The sequence below is a fragment of the Ctenopharyngodon idella genome, chromosome 16 (genome assembly GCF_019924925.1).
Source record: "Ctenopharyngodon idella isolate HZGC_01 chromosome 16, HZGC01, whole genome shotgun sequence".
Taxonomy (NCBI): domain Eukaryota; kingdom Metazoa; phylum Chordata; class Actinopteri; order Cypriniformes; family Xenocyprididae; genus Ctenopharyngodon; species Ctenopharyngodon idella.
The window spans coordinates 20,091,726-20,110,718 of NC_067235.1; the positions used below are offsets into that span (position 1 = coordinate 20,091,726).

The 18,993-nt window shown below is 39.2% G+C and overlaps 1 protein-coding gene across 1 annotated transcript in view; it reads right to left on the bottom strand.

The window, feature by feature from the left end:
• si:dkey-22o22.2 (neural-cadherin) overlaps positions 1 to 18,993 on the bottom strand; it is a 124,206-nt gene that overhangs the window by 32,975 nt on the left and 72,238 nt on the right. Inside the window, exons 6-12 of the mRNA XM_051866119.1 lie at positions 15,149 to 15,398; positions 13,952 to 14,094; positions 12,521 to 12,693; positions 9,294 to 9,462; positions 8,948 to 9,118; positions 7,992 to 8,164; positions 5,430 to 5,597 (exon numbers count right to left, since the gene is read on the bottom strand). Coding sequence (XP_051722079.1) covers positions 5,430 to 5,597; positions 7,992 to 8,164; positions 8,948 to 9,118; positions 9,294 to 9,462; positions 12,521 to 12,693; positions 13,952 to 14,094; positions 15,149 to 15,398 — 1,247 coding nt within the window. The remainder of the gene's footprint in view (positions 1 to 5,429; positions 5,598 to 7,991; positions 8,165 to 8,947; positions 9,119 to 9,293; positions 9,463 to 12,520; positions 12,694 to 13,951; positions 14,095 to 15,148; positions 15,399 to 18,993) is intronic.

The window sequence follows — 18,993 nt, forward strand, 5'->3', positions numbered from 1 at the left end:
GAAGTAGTGAAAGCATAAAAGTTTTTTTTAAAAGTTTTTTTATAAAGAGTCAGTGTTACAATAGCTGGTGTATTAAGCACACGACGAGGAGATAAAGTCCAAACAAGTCTTTTACTAGATAATCCACAGAACAATACAGGAACAGGCAGGAACATACACCAACACATACATGAACGATACCGGACAACACTGGACTGAAAACATAGGGTATATATATACATGGGATAACAAGGTGGGTAATTAGACACAGCTGGATGTGATGATGAGGTGATCAGTTACCATGGTGAATGACTAGTGGCGGGAAATAGAACAACAACAAGTCCAAAATGAGTCCAAAACAGAGTGCACATGTAACAGTCAGCAGGATGTAGTTAAAAGTTCACAGAAGAGGTGAGTTTTCAGCTGTTTCTTGAATATGGTCAGGGATTCGGCTGTCTGTATTGAGTTATGAAGACCCTTCCACCATCAAGGAACAGTGAATGAAAAGGTTCTGGAAAGTGATTTTGTGCCTTTCTGTGATGGGACCATAAGGCACCATTCACTCATCAATAGCAGGGTAATTTATGGAGGTTTAGCTAGTCATTCAGCATAGTTAAACTTGTTGAGCAAGGAAATCTTCCTGTTTGTATTAGTTAAAGGAATAGCATACTCAAGAATAAACTCAGGCCATTTTTAAGATTTTATACGAATCAAAATTACACTTTATTTTAAGGTGTCCGTGTTACAGTGTAATTATACATTTAAGCACTGTGTAATACTAATTATCTATATGTACTTAATATAGGGTTATGGTTAGGATTAGGGTGTGGTTTAGGGTTAGTTGCATGTAATTATGCATTATGCTGTTTTTTTTTTTGTTTTTTTTTACACCAACACTAAATACTTATATAAAAGATCAAATAAAACTAACACAATGAGAAACTCTGACCCTGAATTGGCAACAGGTACAAACAAAGCATAAATGGAAAGATGGCAGAACAAAAGATAATCTGAGAGCTGTGGTCTCATGTCATGTTTTAAACAAAGCAAAACGGTTTACAAAATCAGAAATAACTGCACAAGAGGATTGAAAGAGACAAAGAGTAGCTGGTGAGATCCAGTGCAAAGGGCTGTTAAAAAAACACATCTGGATGATAAGATGGGTAATGGCACTGCCAGCAAAATGAGTAGAGCCTGAGGTGCCATGAAATTAGCAATAATTAGAAATCATCTCATTACACAGCAATGGCATCGGAAAGAAAAAGCTGATCAGAGATGCCTTGCGGTGGCTGTTATTCGGTGCCCGTCAATGCGGTCACATTGGATATTGTGCCCTAGAAAGTGACAGTTTTACTTACAACAAGCCCCTGCTACATATAATGTAATCTAAATTTAAACATGTATAAATATATATACAATTTACATATCTATCTATCTATCTATCTATATATAGTTTCTACCTACCTACCTACCTACCTATATTGTAGTGAGAGTCTATAGTCAGAGTTATGTTTAGTTCAGAGCCAAGCCTGCTATGAAAGTAGTACAGGTTAGAATGTCATTAATGTAAGTGAGGAGAGTTCTATAGGAGAAAGAAATTATTAGCGAAAGAAACATCAGTATTAAAATATGTAACATGCTGCATGTGGAACAGTACATTAGACCGATATTAATTTTCTTTGACAGGGATGCTAACAGAAGCTCTCAGAGGAGAGCGGGCTGTCAAGAGATGAATGCAGTTAAACTGAGCTTCACGCTGCTAGTAAAGTCCCGGCCAATTAGAAACTACTATGCAACATGCCGTTTAAGCTCTTTTTCTGTTCTTCACCAACATGAACACGTACAATCAAAGGATTCAAGTCTGTCAGTCTGTCTGTCTATCTATCAACAACATTTCGCTTGACTTGGTCGGCCATCTTGGATTTTTTAAAAAGTTTTTTTATTTTTTATGAAGTTTGTCAGAATCCATTCTGGGATTGCCTTATCCACAAATGATACATTAATTATTTCCCTAGAATTTGGACAAGTTATATTATAAGTCAAAATACTTTGTGCAGCTTACCTTTTGGAAAAGCCTTGATGTGAAAGTGCTGTCTAGGTAGGCAACTCAGTAGGTTTTGGAACAGAACTTCTTTCTATGTGTGTGTCTATGTATTTCCCATTCAGTACAAACCCTGTAGCTCTTTACAAACAGGTTAGCAAAAATGACTAGCGAAGCAGTCCGCGCACTAAAACTCATGCCGATGCAACCACCCTTTACAAGCTAGCGGGGAAAGAAGGTATTTTAAGATCAAACATCCCACCTAAGCCTATTTTACATCCTGTGGCAACGTGAAGAGGAGAACATCCCCGTCACAGTTTGAGCCACTGAGGACTGCTAAGACAGATGCGGAGGTTCATACAGATTGCAGAATAGCTGGCAGCAGCCAGAGGAAGCCGCTGATGTCAGGGAAACACAGTGACTCCTCCTGGCGCTCTTCACTGATAAATCTGCTGTATGTGAGGAAAACGGACTCAGAGGACTGGCCTTTTTGCTCCTTTTGAATGAATTAGAATAGAATGTTCAGACAAGCAGTCTGATTGAGTTTGCTGGACAGATGAGGTTGTTTGTGGATGCTGATCTTTCTGTGGGTACAAGCTCCCAGACGAATGTAAAATGTGACAGCGAATAAAACGGCCTGAAATAGCAAACAAGATGAAGGCTGGATAAGATGTGACAAGCCTCAGCGGTAAGAAAGTCACAACACTCTACCTCTGCTTATCAACATCACAATGAAAAAAAGGAAGCATTGTGAGTGGAAACCCCTCTTCTGTTCAAAAAAACAGTGAATGTGAAAACCTATTGAACTGCATTTGAAGACATCATAGAAGTGGACTATGCACTGTGGATGTCTGTCAGGATGAGCAGTTAAGTGCACCCGGACAATTTGGTTAGTTGTAAAGTCATGCTGTTATGTTCTGTGGGTTTCAATTATGCAATTTAGCAGTTCTACTTTGTGTTTGTCATATTTAAGATTTCACATATATATATATATATAATATATATATATATATATTAGGGGTGCAACGGTACACGTATTCGTACCGAAATTTTTTCAGTACTTGTCTTTCGGTTCGGTACACATTTGTACCGACGAATACAGAGTTGTATAGCCCATAAACCACTTTTAACCACCATTAACCACCAATAATCGCAACAGGCTCTGCGTTTTGTTACTTTCGATAAGAAACAAAGTCTTATCCCTCAAATTCTGTCCATTTTTATCACGAAATTCAAACAATAAATGCCGTTTTGATGCTTTTTGATGTGGCGTGACAGCACTGAACAGACTCCTCATTTCAAGCGGTAGCGCGGAGCGCGAGTGAACGCGATCATCTCTTCCTCTTTACTACTAGTTACAGAATAAACATAAATGGACATCTGAAGGTACGTTGAAAGATACAGTACAACTTACTGAAACGTATCTCGTGTAATCGCTCAATCAGTGATTCAACCGTGGAAAGACAACAATGAAACAGCTTGTAAACAATATGTCATGTAGCATTTACCTCAGAAAAGCCATTCAGTGTCCACAGCTTGTTAGTCTAGAGAAAATAACTCTTTCGCTACACATATGCACTATATTAGCCTATATATATATTCATTATATTTTACTTAACCTGTCTTGATTATTTTAATGTATATGTTTAATGTATGTTTAAATAAATCTGTCATGAAAACAAGTTATGACGGCCACTGTGTAAACAAATATATTTTAACACTGAATTGGAGTAGAAACAGATTTTAAAGTTAATGCAAAAACTGCCTTATATGCAATTTACATGTTTGCATACAATTTCTTTGTGAGTGTTAGTTTTCCAGCACCCCCAACTCCTCATTCTCGATTATTTCTATCCCAGCCAGAGAGGGGGAGTACTTTGGGCTCTGGCCAAATTTCGAGCTCTGAGCCCTCCCCTCGGACAGTACGCCAAACATACATACTCTTTACTACAGTGCTCAGCGTAAATGAGTACACCCCCTTTGTAAAGTAACATTTTAAACAATATCTCAATGAACACAAAAACAATTTCCAAAATGTTGACAAAACTAAGTTTTATATAACGTCTGTTTAACTTATAACATGAAAGTAAGGTTAATAATATAACTTAGAGAACAAAATTTTCAGTTTTACTCAAATTAGGGTGATGCAAAAAATGAGTACACCCCACTGAAAGTCTCTGGAGCAAAGCTAAATTTTAGACTACAAATGTCTAATTTAACAAGAATTCAACCACAGGTGAGTCTAATTATTGATTACACAGGTGTCCAGCAGACAGTTGACTATAAAAGGGTGTTAAAACCCCTTCCCATTTCATGCTGTCAGCAATGGCACCACATGGAAGAGAAATGTCAACAGAAAATAATTTCTTTACACCAGAAAGGTGAAGGCTACAAGAAGATCAGCAAAGCTTTACTTATCAGTCAGAATACTGTAGCAAAAGTGGTACAAAAATTTAAAAAAGATGGAACTGCCAGGGCCCATGTTGACAAAGATAAAGACTACTGGGACTCTATACTCTGGAGTGATGAGACCAAGATAAATGTTTTTGGAACTGATGGCTTCAAAACTGTATGGCATCGCAAAGGTGAGAAATACAAAGAAAAATGCATGGTGCCTACAGTGAAACATGGTGGTGGCAGTGTCCTTATGTGGGGCTGCATGAGTGCTGCTGGTGTCGAGGAGCTGCATTTTATTGATGGCATCATGAACTCACAGATGTACTGCTCTATACTGAAAGAGAAGATGCTACCATCACACCGTTCCCTTGGTCGTCATGCACTTCCAACATGACAATGATCCTAAACACACATCTAAGGCCACTGTTGGATTTCTGAAGAAGAACATGGTGAAAGTGATTCAGTGACTCCTGATCTGAACCCAATCGAACACCTATGGGGAATTCTGAAGAGACAAGTTGAGCATCACTCTCCATCCAGCATCCAGTCTCTAAAAGAGGCCATTCTTGAAGAATGGAAAAAGATAGATGTTGCAAAATGTCGCCAACTTGTTCATTCCATGCCTAGAAGACTTGGTGCTGTCATTAAAAATCATGGAGGCCATACAAAGTACTAGATGTAGTAGTTTTTGTTGTGGGGTGTACTCATTTTTGCATCACCTTAATTTGAGTAAAACTGAAAAATGTGTGATCTAAGTTATATTATTAACCTTACTTTCATGTTATAAGTTAAACAGATGTTATATTAAACTTAGTCTAGTCAACATTTTGGAAATTGTTTTTGTGTTCATTGAGATATTGTTTAAAATGTTACTTTTCAAAGAGAGTGTAGTCATTTACGCTGAGCACTGTATATCTGATTATATGTAAGTGCAAACTCGTGAAACACTTATAAAAAAACACTTATAAAAAAAGCAGAGAGGAAACCGTGGTGGAGTATATGAATTTCTCACCACTATTTTGGTGTCACGCGGTGTGTTCTCCGGGATTGTGACCCAATATTCCGCCTGTTCCCACTGCGGGGGCTGGTTGTGTACGTTGGTGATGATGACAGTGAGGTCGACCGAGCTGCTCCGACTCCCTCCGTCTGTAGCGATGATTTGCTGGCTGATCCGTGATGTCTGTCAGGATGAGAGACAGGTGATATAATCCAGCCTAGGGGCTTATCAGCATACACTGAAATAATACAGGTTGTCACTGATACCAGTGAAGACAGGTGAGGTTTTTTGTCAACGGGAATTCCCTGATACTTCCAGCTAAAGAATTGGACTCCATTATCCATTGGACGTTTCACATCCAGAATATCAAGTACAGCAGCTAAGACTCTAGATATTTGGTTTTTTAATTTGATTCTCAAGACAGAGGGCTGGTGGAGTAAAAATGACACTCAACTTGTTTCATTCAAATGACTCCTAATAGCGAAAAGCACTTCTAAGATTTAGTTAGCAGTAAACTTTGCTTAACTGGCTCCAAAATTTTGCCTTTTTCGGGTTAGAAAGAGGGAAAGGAAGAGGCAGACATGAAGAGACAGATGGAGAATGAGAGGAGGCAGGAATAACAGCAGGGGGGCAGTTTAAGTTGTCAATTTGAAGACAGGTGAGTTTAGTGTGTGTGACATTGTCTGACTTTCTAAAACTGATCCACTCGGACATAAGTGACGCAAGGCGGTCAGACTGGCTAATGAAAAACATGGACCAGACTTACTTTATGCAATCTTAATGACCTGCTCTGAGGAAATTGCATCCACATTAATTTTTGTTAAGAGCGATGACAACATGATAAAAGTAGTGTAGTTCTGGACATGAGCTATGCATTATTAAAGTTGATCTTCTGATGCTTTACCTGAAGACGGCCTGTGTTTTTCTTTCTGCGCTTTTGTATGCGCATGCAGCGTTTTTAATGTCAAATCAACCTCCGACCTCTCAAAGCTTGTATATCAAGCATAGAAATGACACAGACAGCCATGCGTGGGCAGAAAAGTGAAGACGATGGTATTTCTGACTAGACCAAAGAACACACATATACACAAGAATGGATGTTTCTTCAACTATAGGGACTTTTGGCTTTACCTAACAAAATAAACACACTTTTTACACTCACACTAGTTTAATTCATCTAATAATATTTATTAGGAGTAAAATTGTTGAAAATGACACCATAACATAACACTTATAATATATATTTTATAAGTAATTATTGCACAATAAATATTAAAATGGTTTCTGTTTGTTTCTCTCTTTGTTTAGATTATCGTAACTTTAAATGCAAAAAATCATATTTTTATGATTGATTTTTATAGTCTATGACTGAAAGACTGCGTCTCAGTCAAGAGTTACAAAAGCATAAATCTCTCTCGGTCCCCACCAAGTTTAATATACAAAACTCAGAGGATCTGAACAAAGAATAAAATAAGATCTGGAGGATGATAAGTGAGAATGTGTGTTTGACTCCAGCATTTAAAACACACACATGCAAGTACCTGTACTATGTTAAGAGCTTTCTCAGCAGGCAAAACAAGTGAAAAATGTCAATTTTGGTCGAATTTGAGGTTTTCACAAAAAATTTGTTAATTAAGCCCTCGACTAGCGATCCCAATGCTCCAAATAGCAATTAAACATCTAAAAGTATCTTTATTTGTACGTTTTCTGAGAGAAGTACCTTTCCTTTGTCAATGAAAAATGACGTTTTTCCCCTCAGCATAAGTTTTATACCATTTTAAAGCACAGCATTCCAACTTTGTGAATATTCATAGCGAATTCTCAATGAGTCTGAACCAATGAAATGTGATTTTCAAACTCATGCTGATGTAAACAAAATAATCTTACTCGCGCTGACTGACACTTCTGAAGCGTGCCCACAAAGAGGCCTCTCAGACAGAGCACGGTCCCAATATACACATATACACAGAATTACAGTATGCTAAAAATATCTGTCTTGGCGAGTATTCACGCAAACATCTGTTATGTCTTACGTGAACGTTTGGTTAACAGTTGGGGAAAAACATCTGATGTGTAACATTTTATTAGAATGTGCGGTACAGTAGGTCTTAATATAGGCCTATAGGCTGTCTGTTTCATTAATGTTAATCAAACAATTGTGGTATCATGGAAAAAAAAAAGTTTAATATATATTTTTCTTATAGATATTTGGTTTTGACTTGGTGTGTGCCAAATTTGGTGGTATTACCAGGGATTTTAAGGTATGGTTGCTAGGTGATTTGGAACCTTTAAAAAACTTTAACTCCATTTTTCTCAAAACTGACTTCGCTGACTCTGTCGACATTTTTAAACAGGTGTTGCTCATTCACTTTTTGTCTGTTTCAACAAATCATACTTCAAAATCATAATTTTAAAGGTTTTTTAATAGAGAATGCGAAAATAACAATTATTAGCTAATTTTTGAAAATGTGCTCATTGCGACTCATTTTGCCAACCGGGGTCATATATGTGTATGTATATATACACATTTTGAAAGCTAGGTAAAGGTGTGTGTGAGTAGGTGTGTGGAATGTGTACCTGTGAGATAGGCTGGTTGACGTAGATCCATCCTGTGCTGGGGTTGATGTGAAAGTAAGCTGGGCTCTGCTGCGACAGAGAGTAGGTAATGGCCGCATTGGTGCCCTGGTCGTCATCATGAGCCGCCGCCCTCAGGAAGCTAGTCCCAACTGGCGTGTCCTCTCGCAGGAAGTCTGGCATGGGAAGAGTTAACACAGGCATCAACAAAAACAAATAACAACAGTCTTAAAACAAGAAATGAATGCTGCTATTAAAATCCATGTGCAGTGAAAAGGAAAAAATAATGCGCGTCCCAGAAACATTTCAATCTCTCTCTTTAATTGTTAATGAGCTTTCTCAGTAACTCTTTTAATGTGATGAAAAGGAATTCTGACATCAAACTTACTGAACTTATACTCGCAATTATAAATAAAATCCATCAGTAGAGCCAAGCAGATTTCTCACACTTTCAACAAGCTTTCCAGTATTGCATTCGATTGCATCTAAAATGATTAGTGATGTGTTTATAATGTGTTCAGCGCATTAAAGCTCACCTTGCTCAGACTGTTATGCATTTTTAATATTGAGGTTTAATGTGTATTGACTACACTCTGGAATCCTGGACTTGAGAATTTGTTAAGCTTGCAAAATCCTTACTGCCCTTAAGTGCAATGTTAAAGGTCCATGTATAAATGTTTAAAGAGTCTACAGCTAAAACCTGAGTTTTGACTATGTCATGAATGCCTTCTTGCTCTCCTATCACTTCTTTATATATGCAAATGAACCGAGAAACAGATCTTAAGTACTGCCAACAGATCCTATCAATACAGACCATTTCATACCACAGTATGATTATGTAACAAATATAAAGAGTGGCACTGTAAAAAAAAACCCTTTTGCTCACTGCATACTCCCTTGTATACTGTAGCTAATATCAGCGTCAAATTGACCTAGTCACATCATTCAGTGGTTCTTACATTGGTAGCGGCTGTTCTCAAACTTGGGGTCATTGTCGTTCTGGTCAGCGATGAGGACAGTGATCTGACAGATGCCGATGAGGGGCTCCTGTGCTTGGTCAGTAGCCGTGACTGACAGCGTATACTCTCGCTGCCTCTCTCGGTCAAAACTTACCGCCGTACTGATCACACCTATGCAACACATACAACGCACATTGTGGCATCTCATTGGTGAATTGCTATTTTATAGCTTTGACAACAAGATTCATGCTAATAAACAGCAGGAATTCGTAAACCAACCAACATGACAGCTGTTTGGTTCAGTTGTGTGTAATCAATGCAATCTGGTAAAGAAGGCAGTATGTACCTGTGTCAGGATTTATAGTGAATCCTGGTGAGGCTCCGTCCCTCTGCATTATCCCATACTTGACCTCCCCGTTGACCCCTGTGTCGGCGTCGTGGGCCAGCACGCGCAGGACAGAAGTGCCCGGGGGCTGATTCTCCAGGACCAGTGCATTCACGCTGTAGTTGTGGCACTTTGAAGGAACAAAACCAGTTTCAGACATGGATACTAAGACAAGAATTCATTCTTTTTAATGTGCAATATTACATTCTTAGCAAATGCCTTGGCAAAGACCAATATCAAGGTCTCAAACAAAAACTAAATAGTACTAGATTGATGCTGGACATATGGGTCCTCATAACAACAGAGAAAGAGCAAGAAAAATTGATAATGGGAGAGCAAGACATGACGACAGAGAGAATAAGAGTTGTATTTAGGATACAGTGTTTATAAATTCCTCTGGTGAAGTCCTGTCACTCCATAATAGGAGTACACACACTCATAATGAGGCCTCAACCTCCCTCTTCCTCTTGCTTTCTCATCATGCTCTCATTACAGAACGGGCATCTGGCAGGGCGTCCTGGTGAGCGGTGCCCACAAGGGAGCGGCATGTCAACTTAAGGCGATTAATCAAGTGACTAGATCGATACCAGGGCTAAAAGCTGGAATTAGCTTCCCTCCCAGCCTCTGAAGAGAATTCTCAATGCGCTTTGCTCTTCACACCTCTCATTGTCTTTCGACACACACACACACTCACCCTTCTGAGAGGGCTTAGGGAGGATTTCTCAGTTTAGCAAGGGAAAAGACTCGAACAGATAGTCTATTGCCGTAATCTGCTGTGCTATTAGGAGTGCCGGCAACCAGCGACTACAAAGCAGGGTGAGAGTTTAAATTCGGCTGAACGTCGAAAAGCGTGTGGGGCCAAGATGAGGGAGTGTTATTGGGTGAGCCTCACAAAGCCTGTCAAGAATATGATTGGGTCATATTGCACTTCAAAATCGAAAGAAAAAGAAGAAATGATATGTTGCATCTCATTGTCATACTGTATTGCAAAAAACATCATAGTAATATTTGTTGTACTCCTTTTAACTAATGCTGATTTTAATAAAATACTAGATTTGCAATACCAGTGCTTGCAAGGCAGTTTTAAGCAAGTTTTATTTAAGTTTATGATTTTGACTTTGGATATGTGTTAATGAGAATCACAGTAATCACAATTCAGTTTGCAAACAGATGTAAGAAATCAGACCAATACAATTTAATGTAAATATGACTGATGTAACAGTATATAACATTACATTATACATTAAAAGTCAATGAAAATGTCACTTTTGTCTTAAAAAATGGCAATATGATAATGAGAATTTGGGGAAAAAGAGCTCGTTTGTCATGAAAATAATTACAATGCAAAAAAAAAAAAAGGGTACAAAATTGGCTTCATTTTCTTTATGCATAATATAGTTTCTAATCTTCATTATTATGGGGTGACCCAAATGTGTTTTATGCAATGAATTATTAGCTATGCAGAGCATAAAATCATCAAAATTTAGAGACATTCAGAAACCAAACACTCCAGACTACTGAGGTGTTCAAATGTTTTTCATGCTAATATTAATAAATTACAATTAATAAACACATAAATAACTATCAATGTTTGACTTTAAGCTCATTTTTGTACAATAAACAAGTTTGGTATTGTATTGATCCACTGTTTTATGAAACCAGTTGAGAAACCAGTTGAGAACCAGTGAAAGAGAAGGAAAAGACTCTGGTCAGCAGGACAGGCACACACAGAGAGAGAGAGAGAGAGAGAGAGAGACAGTGAGAAGAAGGAACAGGGCCAGATGTTGCCCCTGGGGCTCACTTAGTGCTTCTATTTCATATGCATCCCCTGTGCCGGTGAGTAATTCCCCCTTGAAATATTCATGGGCAGCAGCAGAGGAGGTGGTGGCGGCGGCAGCAGAAGTAGGGCCTGTGGGGCTCACGGAGAGTGTACAGGGACATGGTTCTGCCTCCTACGCACTCACACACAGCCCTCCTGCACCACCGGCCTGCGCCGAGAAGCTCTCCCACCGGAGACCTCCAAGAGCCTTTAGATCTCCTACTGCCAGCTGTCTGCTCTTCCCACAGCTCTGCTTTCACCTGTCTCTTTCTCGCTGTGTTTCCCTCTCGACGTGCTCTTTAATATTTGCTCTCTTTTACTTGCTTATTTTGGGGCAAATTCACAAAACAGCTTTTTAGCCAGATGCGCAATGTAGCATTGCGCATACTGTAGCATTTTGAAAAGCCAATTCAGTTATCTGGTTCGCAGTCTGAGTAAAGTATGTCAGATCACGGCAGCCTGCTGCATCCTTCAAGTCAAATTAAGTCAATACAACTTCATTTATATAGTGCTTTATACAATAAAGAGTGTTTCAAAGCAGCTTTACAGTGATAAACAGGAAAATAACACAAAAGCAGCTCTAAAAATCAATAGTGTCATTATTCAGCTCAAGTCAGTTCAGTGTTGGTTCAGTTCAATAACTATGTAAAGTTTATCAATTATGAAATAAGTTTAATTCAGCTCTACAGAAAACAACAGTGTTATTCAGCTCGAGTCAGTTCGGTGTTGTTTCAAATCAGTTACCTCACACAATTTATTGCCTTCACAATCTAGCATTCAATAACCACTCTAAAATTGAGAATCGTGGTATGGAAATTGCATTCAGCAATGATTTTGTGGGTGTGTTTGTGCAGTTATTTACGCAATTCACGTGGGTCATACATTTCAGGGCAGAAAATACAGAAGTCTGTATAAATACAGAAAAATAACTTCCCTGATTTTTATAGTGTCTTCAGTGAATTGGGTGATAAAACGAGCCTGAGCATGTCATCAGTAGGTGCATTTCATTGTTTATCCTTTATCTTACAATATGTCTTCCACTCTATCATTTCTGTATATGACCTCCTATCCATCATTCTTTACTTCTTGTCCCCTTAGACTTTATCTCTGTCTCTAAACACTGCCATTAGTGAGCTGTTCAATGTCACAGGTATTATAAGCCTGAGGCACTTGATGCTAGGCAGATTTAATGAGAGAATATATTTGAATTCTGTACTCATATCTACACCGGTTGAGTCAAGCTCTTCTCCCGTACACACTTTTGCTTATCTTTCTTGTTCCTGTCCACTGATTCGGTCTTTCAACTTATGTATCTTTCTTTTGTTAGAAATAGATTTTGACAAAGTTTTAAGATTTTATTTAACCTCACCTCATCAAATACTGGCTTGTTGTTGTTGATGTCATTGATGCCAACAATGACCTGGGCGGAGCTGCTGAGGGGGAGTGGCCCACCGGCTGTGTTGTCATCGGTCGCCGTGACGTTGAGGACATACTGAGGCCCGCGCAGTTTAGGAGGAGGACTACGGCGCAGTTTAATGATGCCTGTAAATAATTAAATGTAAATATTATTATTCAGGTAAATACAAAATAAATATTAATGAAATAAAAGGACACTTAAGTGTACTTCAAGAGAGTACACTTCCATAAGTATGTTTCTTAACACACTTAAGTACACTTTTAAAAACTGCTCTTTGTAATGACAAATTATCGGTTTTACTTGATTATATTTTTAACTGTAGTGTGTTCAATGTTAAATTTAAAGTTAATATATTTTAAATGTACTAAATAGAAACTTCATTACAAACGAGTCAAATATCAATAGAAATGATATTAAAGTATATTTTAGTATATAATAATTGCTGGTCAGTATATTCTAACTTTATTTCATAAGACAACAGAATTATGAAATTACATATGTAATTACAAGATGTACTTAAATCCTACTTAAGTGGGTCAAAAAAGCACTTAAAATTCAGATAAAAAATAATAATAATAAGTGCCTAAAAACATTACCTTCAGTTCACACTTCAGTATATTCTTTTAAAGTGTATTATTTCCATAATAAGTACTCTTTTTAAAAGTATGTGTACTTGTTTTTCACAAGGGTGCACAACCAAATAAGTCGTTGTTAGGCCTGTTTTTGAATTCAGGCGCTTTTTACACAAGGTGACAACCTCTCAAATTGAAAACATTAATATCTGAAAAGAATTGCAAAATGGGCCCCAATGGTTGCACATTCACCCAATAACTGAAAAGCAGGGGGGTTGTCGCAAAAAAAGTGCTGCTGCATCTTTGAAGTGACAACTCTACGCAGCTTTCTGAGTGCTGAAGCCATGGGCCATCTCTCTGCGCTGGCCTGTAATGGGATGGGTGGTGGAACAGCCGTGCCGAGAGGCTGATAAGACAGGAGAGAGCTTTAGCATACTGCTGTTTTTCAGCTCTCAGGCATAAAATGGGCTGGTAAACAAACGAAAAGCAAACACTGCAGACAAATGTAACCTTGAGACTGAAAGCACACAGGCAGGCAGGCAGGCAGGCTTGAAAACAGACAAACATTACATTCACACACAAGTGCGCACACACACAAAAAACAAGAACTGTAGACCAAAAACAACACAAGGGGTGTTTGTTTTTCCCACAAATACAACAAACGTGAGCTGAATGATGGGTTAAAAGAGAATGTTGAGCAGACAGGAAGAGGAAACTATTTTTTGATGGCTTTGGATGTCCTTGTTAAAGACAGCATCCCCAAGGCCACAGCAACGAGTTTTGAGCTTGCATTCCGCTTGACTCTGCTCACCCTTCTGGTTGTCCAGCTCAAAATTGCTGTCTTCATTACCCCCGGTGATGGCATACGTTACGCCATCCCCGTCTGGGTCTTTGGCATGCACAATGGCTACTAACGTCTCAGGGCCAGCGTCTTCTGAAAGGAAGGTTTTATATCTGCAGAAAGAGGGAGACAGAGAGAGACAGACAGACAGATCAGGCTCAGAACATCACAGACCCACCATCTGCTTCCCCAACACGGCCTCTGAAGTGTATCCCAGGGCGCACACAAACAACCACGCGGTCCCTGCACTGAGAAGAACCAGAGCAAATCCTAACATAAACACACACACGCACATACAAACTGCAGCTCTAATGATGATACACCACCACCAGCTCCTTTATGTGTCTCCCAAACTCCTACCAAGGGAGATGATGTTCTCAAATAGAGCCTGTGTGTGTGTTTGTGTAGACAGCTCGCTTGCTACACTGTGATTGTTGTCTTTCTGCTGAATCGGACCAAATGTCTGCCTCTCCTTCTGGCTACATCCAATAAATGCCAGAACCGTATAGCCTGATGCCCAGCTTTCACAGGACCCTCTGCTAGCTTCTGCTCTGATGAAATCCCACTGTGACGGAGAAAGAGTGTAAAACTCATATATGTATATTCTTAGGCACTCCAAGACAGTTGAAAGAGATACTGGGAAAAAACGAAGAAAAGAAACAAATAGAAAAATAAAACTAAAACAGAACAGAGGGAAGTAGTGAAATATGTCAATATAAAGTCAGATCAGATTGATATCTAATTTCCATTTATTTATTTCATATATATATATATATATATGTATATATATATATATGACTTTACTACCTTTCTGGGGCATGAAAATGGTAGTTGCGTAGGCTGTCAATGGAGGGACAGAAAGCTCTTAGATTTCATTAAAAAAGATCTTCATTTGTGTTATGAAGATGAACGAAAATCTTATGGGTTTGAAACAACACGAGGGTGAGTAATTAATGACAGAATTTTCATTTTTGGGTGAACTAACCCTTTAATAAATAAATAAATACTTATTTGAGTTTAAATTAATATACTAGAAAGAGAAAAGAAAGAGGCTGTTGAGTGATTTGAGAGATCAGCAGTCAGTTATATAGGTTATGTAGAATAAAGTATTCCAGAAAGCTTTGTAATAATGAGAAAAGGAAAACAGACAGAGGAAAATAATCATACATAGTTTGTGAAAAGACAGGGGCTTCATCGTTGACATTGGCCATGCGGATTCGGATGGAGGCTGTGCCTGTGCGAGGGGGCGTTCCTTTGTCCACGGCCACCACCGTGCACTCGTACATGTGGTTGGGTCTCTCATAGTCCAGCCTCTGACTGGGGCTCACCACTCCCTGAGATGAGATGTCAAAGTCCACGCTTTGTATGAAGTAGGAGAGTTCTGCATTCAGGCCCGTATCACAGTCACGAGCCAGAACTAGAGAGAGAGATAGGGATGAAAGAGCCATGTTAAACATCAGGTCACGTTGACTAAAGGCAACAGCTAGCAATAACACAGCAGTAAATTGTGGTGAAGGCAACCTTGGCGGGGATCTGCTCTGGGTCAGGCACTGAAAACAAATGTCAGTTCTTAATCATCTCTATGTTTTTCTCAGACAGTTGTGTTCTCATTAGGCCTGGAATGTTCCGGTATGGGACTATTCACTATCAATTACAAGCTTTAATGTCACTATGACCAATGCTTGTGTGGTTTTGAGGATGGTTTTGTGAGTGTGTGTGATATGTCATATTATTTTTTAAAAGTTTGGAATACTTTTTTAATGTTTGCTCATGTTCACTAAGGTTGCATTTATTTGAAAAAACAGTAATATTGTGAAATATTATTATAATGTAAAATAACTTTTTTTCTTTTTTAATATTTTTAAATGTAATTTATTCCTCTGATGACAAAGATGAATTTTCAGCAGCCATTACTCCAGTCTTCAGCGTCACATGAAAAAAAGCCATGGGTGACAAGCTAAGGACACCCTATGATTCAATTGCTTGTAGATACACTTTTAGCAGCAATAACTTGAAGCAATCATTTCTGTATGACTTTATCAGTCTCTCGCATCGTTCTGGAGTAATTTTGGCCCACTCTTCTTTACAATGTTGCTCCAGTTTATTGAGGTTTGTGGGCATTTGTCTATGCACAGCTCTCGCCACAGCATTTCAGTCGGGATGAGGTCTGGACCTGACTTTTCTTTTTCAGCCATTCTGTTATAGATTTGCTGGTGAACTTCAGATAATTGTCTAGTTGCATGACCCAATTTTGGCCAAGCTTTAGCTGTCAGATGGATGGCCTCACATTTGACTTTAGAATACTTTATTATACAGAGGAGTTCATGGTTGACACAATGACTGTGAGATGCCCAGGGCCTGTGGCTACAAAACAAGCCCAAAATCATCACCACTCCACCAGCATGCTTGACTTTTGTTATGAGGTGTTTGTTCTGACATGCTTTGTTTAGTTTTCACCAAACTTGGTGCTGTGTATTATGGCCAAACATCTCCACTTTGGTCTCGCTTGTCCAAAGAACTGTGTTCCAGAAGTCTTTTAGTTTGTTCAGATGCAACTTTGCAAACCTAAGCCGTGCTGCCATGTTTTTTTTTTGTTTGTTTTTTTTAGAGAGAGAAGAGGCTTTCTCCTAGAAACCTTTCCAAACATGCCATTCTTGTCCTGTCTTTTTCTAATTGTACTGTCATGAACTTCATCATTTAACATGTTAACTGAGGCCTGTAGAGTCTCAGACAGAGTTCTTGGGTGTTTTGCAATTTCTCTGAGCATTACACGGTCTGATCTTGGGGTGAATTTGCTGGTACGTCCACTCCTGGGAAGATTGGTGTCTGATTTGAATGTCTTCCACTTGTGAATAATCTTCCTCACTGTAGAATGATGGACTTCAAATTGTTTGGAAATGGCTGTATAACCCTTCCCAAATTAAAGGCAGCAACAAATGCTTCTCTAAGATCATTGCTGATGTCTTTCCTGCTTGGCATTGTGTTAACACACACCTGAATGCCAAAACTTCTGCTTTTATAGAGATGATCATACTTGCTGATGATTGATTAATCAAAGGCATTTGATTAGCAATGCCTGACCGTTACTTTCCCTCTTAATTCCAGGAAACAATAAGGGTGTCCTTAGTTTGTCACCCATGGCTTTTCCATTTTAGCCTAGTTTTTGTTAAATAAATAATGACACGGTGCGATATGTCATGTGTTGTTGTTTATCCGAGGTTTCATTTTCCAAATTTTAAGACCTGCCGAGGACCAGATGATTTTTTATTATGTCCTGATATGGAAAACCACGGAATTCTTATATATATATATATATATATATATATAATTTTTTTGTTTTGTGAGATTTGGGACACAGTATAACACTGAAAACTATCTTGTTTGAAGTTGTTGGACTTCTTGTGCTAAGTGCTTTTTAAATTACGTACTGTGTCATATTAATAGAGCCAATATTAATTAAAACTATGTAGCGGAGGCCAATTCTATATTTGATCAATTTAAGTGCCCATCTGTCAGTGGCACGGTGAAAAGCTGCTGTTGACTGAAGCAGATCAAAAGTAAAAGTGGAGGAAGGCTTTGCTGTCATTAGGCCCACAGCCAAAGTCAGGGTCCTGTATCATTATACTGCAGGCAAGCTGTCATCACACCCAGCCAGCCAGCACACTCATTTACTACAGCCACATGACGGCCTTCTAATCTCCAAGGCAAATAGCTTGCACCCACAGATGTAGCAATGTATAGCAGAATTCTTTCTTTCGCGCTAAATCCGAGGACTTGTTGCGGCGGTAGGAAGCAGGTGGGTAAGGGTGGGTGTCAGCACCTCGCACGCGTATAAACAAGAGTCGGAGCAGCCGAGCACACGTATGAAGTCATACGGCCAGGATTCAAACAGAAGGTTCATTAAAAATACAAGCCCTAATACACTGTCTCTTAGGGCTACCTATTACCATATTTAATGCATGCGAACGAGAGACCAGGGCTAAATTAAACATACCAGTTAGGCGGCTTGGGAGAAAGAGAGAGGAAGGCTGGAAGGAAGGTGGGCTAAGGTTGGGCGAGTTTTAAGTGCGTTGCTTCGCCGTGCGCTAAATCCTCTCCGAGAAGTTTTCCGGGCGATAATTGGAGCGCATTCTGCACTTCTCTTCCTGCTAGGCCCTATTAAAAGCCGGCACCCAATTTACAGTCTAATCCCATTTTAAGGTAAACAACAATAATAATCTTCTCTCCCTTCTGCCAGGCTTTGCACAGTCGACGATTGCTCCGTGTTTTCCTTTTTTTCCCGCTCACAACAGAACACATTTGATAAGCAAATAACAGCCCCAGCTGGTGTTTGTGTGAACCTGCTGCTTTTACATGTTGAGAGCGAGAGAAAGAGAGCGAGGGAGCGAAACAAGAAGAGAAAGAAGACAGAGACAGAAAAAGAAAGTTGTTTTGCGTACCACACTAAAACAGAGGAGCCAACTGGAATCAGAGGCAGGAATCATTCTGTTTGCACACGGCAGAAAGCGAACAGTGCGTGTTTTCATTCGGCGCAGCGATATGTAAACATAATTGAATTGCATAAATGCAGTTGGCATTCTAAATTTGTGCATCTGCCTCACAAAGCATGCGATCTGCCAGATCTGACTCACTTCTGTTCCTTGTTGCTTTGCTTTTCTCACTTCTCTGCTTCTTTTCATCAGAGTCGTAGGCTTGTGCACAACAAAGTCTAAATTAAGGGTCGTTTATCACTGAAAAATCTGCGGAGAAGGTGAGGAGCTCTTTGAAATGGTGGGCAGCGAGGGGGCATCGTAGGCTTCAGATCTCAGATGAGCACTGGATGGGAAGAATCTCCCAGCCGCTGAGCACAAAGCTCATTAGCTTCTGTTCGATACTAAGATAACAATTAGACTGGAGACTGTTAACACAACTGGATCAGAGATGAAAACAACAAATGCATGTACTCAGTCCAACATGTACAGATCATGCCAAGTTTTACTTAGTGTACTGTGTGTAAATTGTGCTTGTTTAAT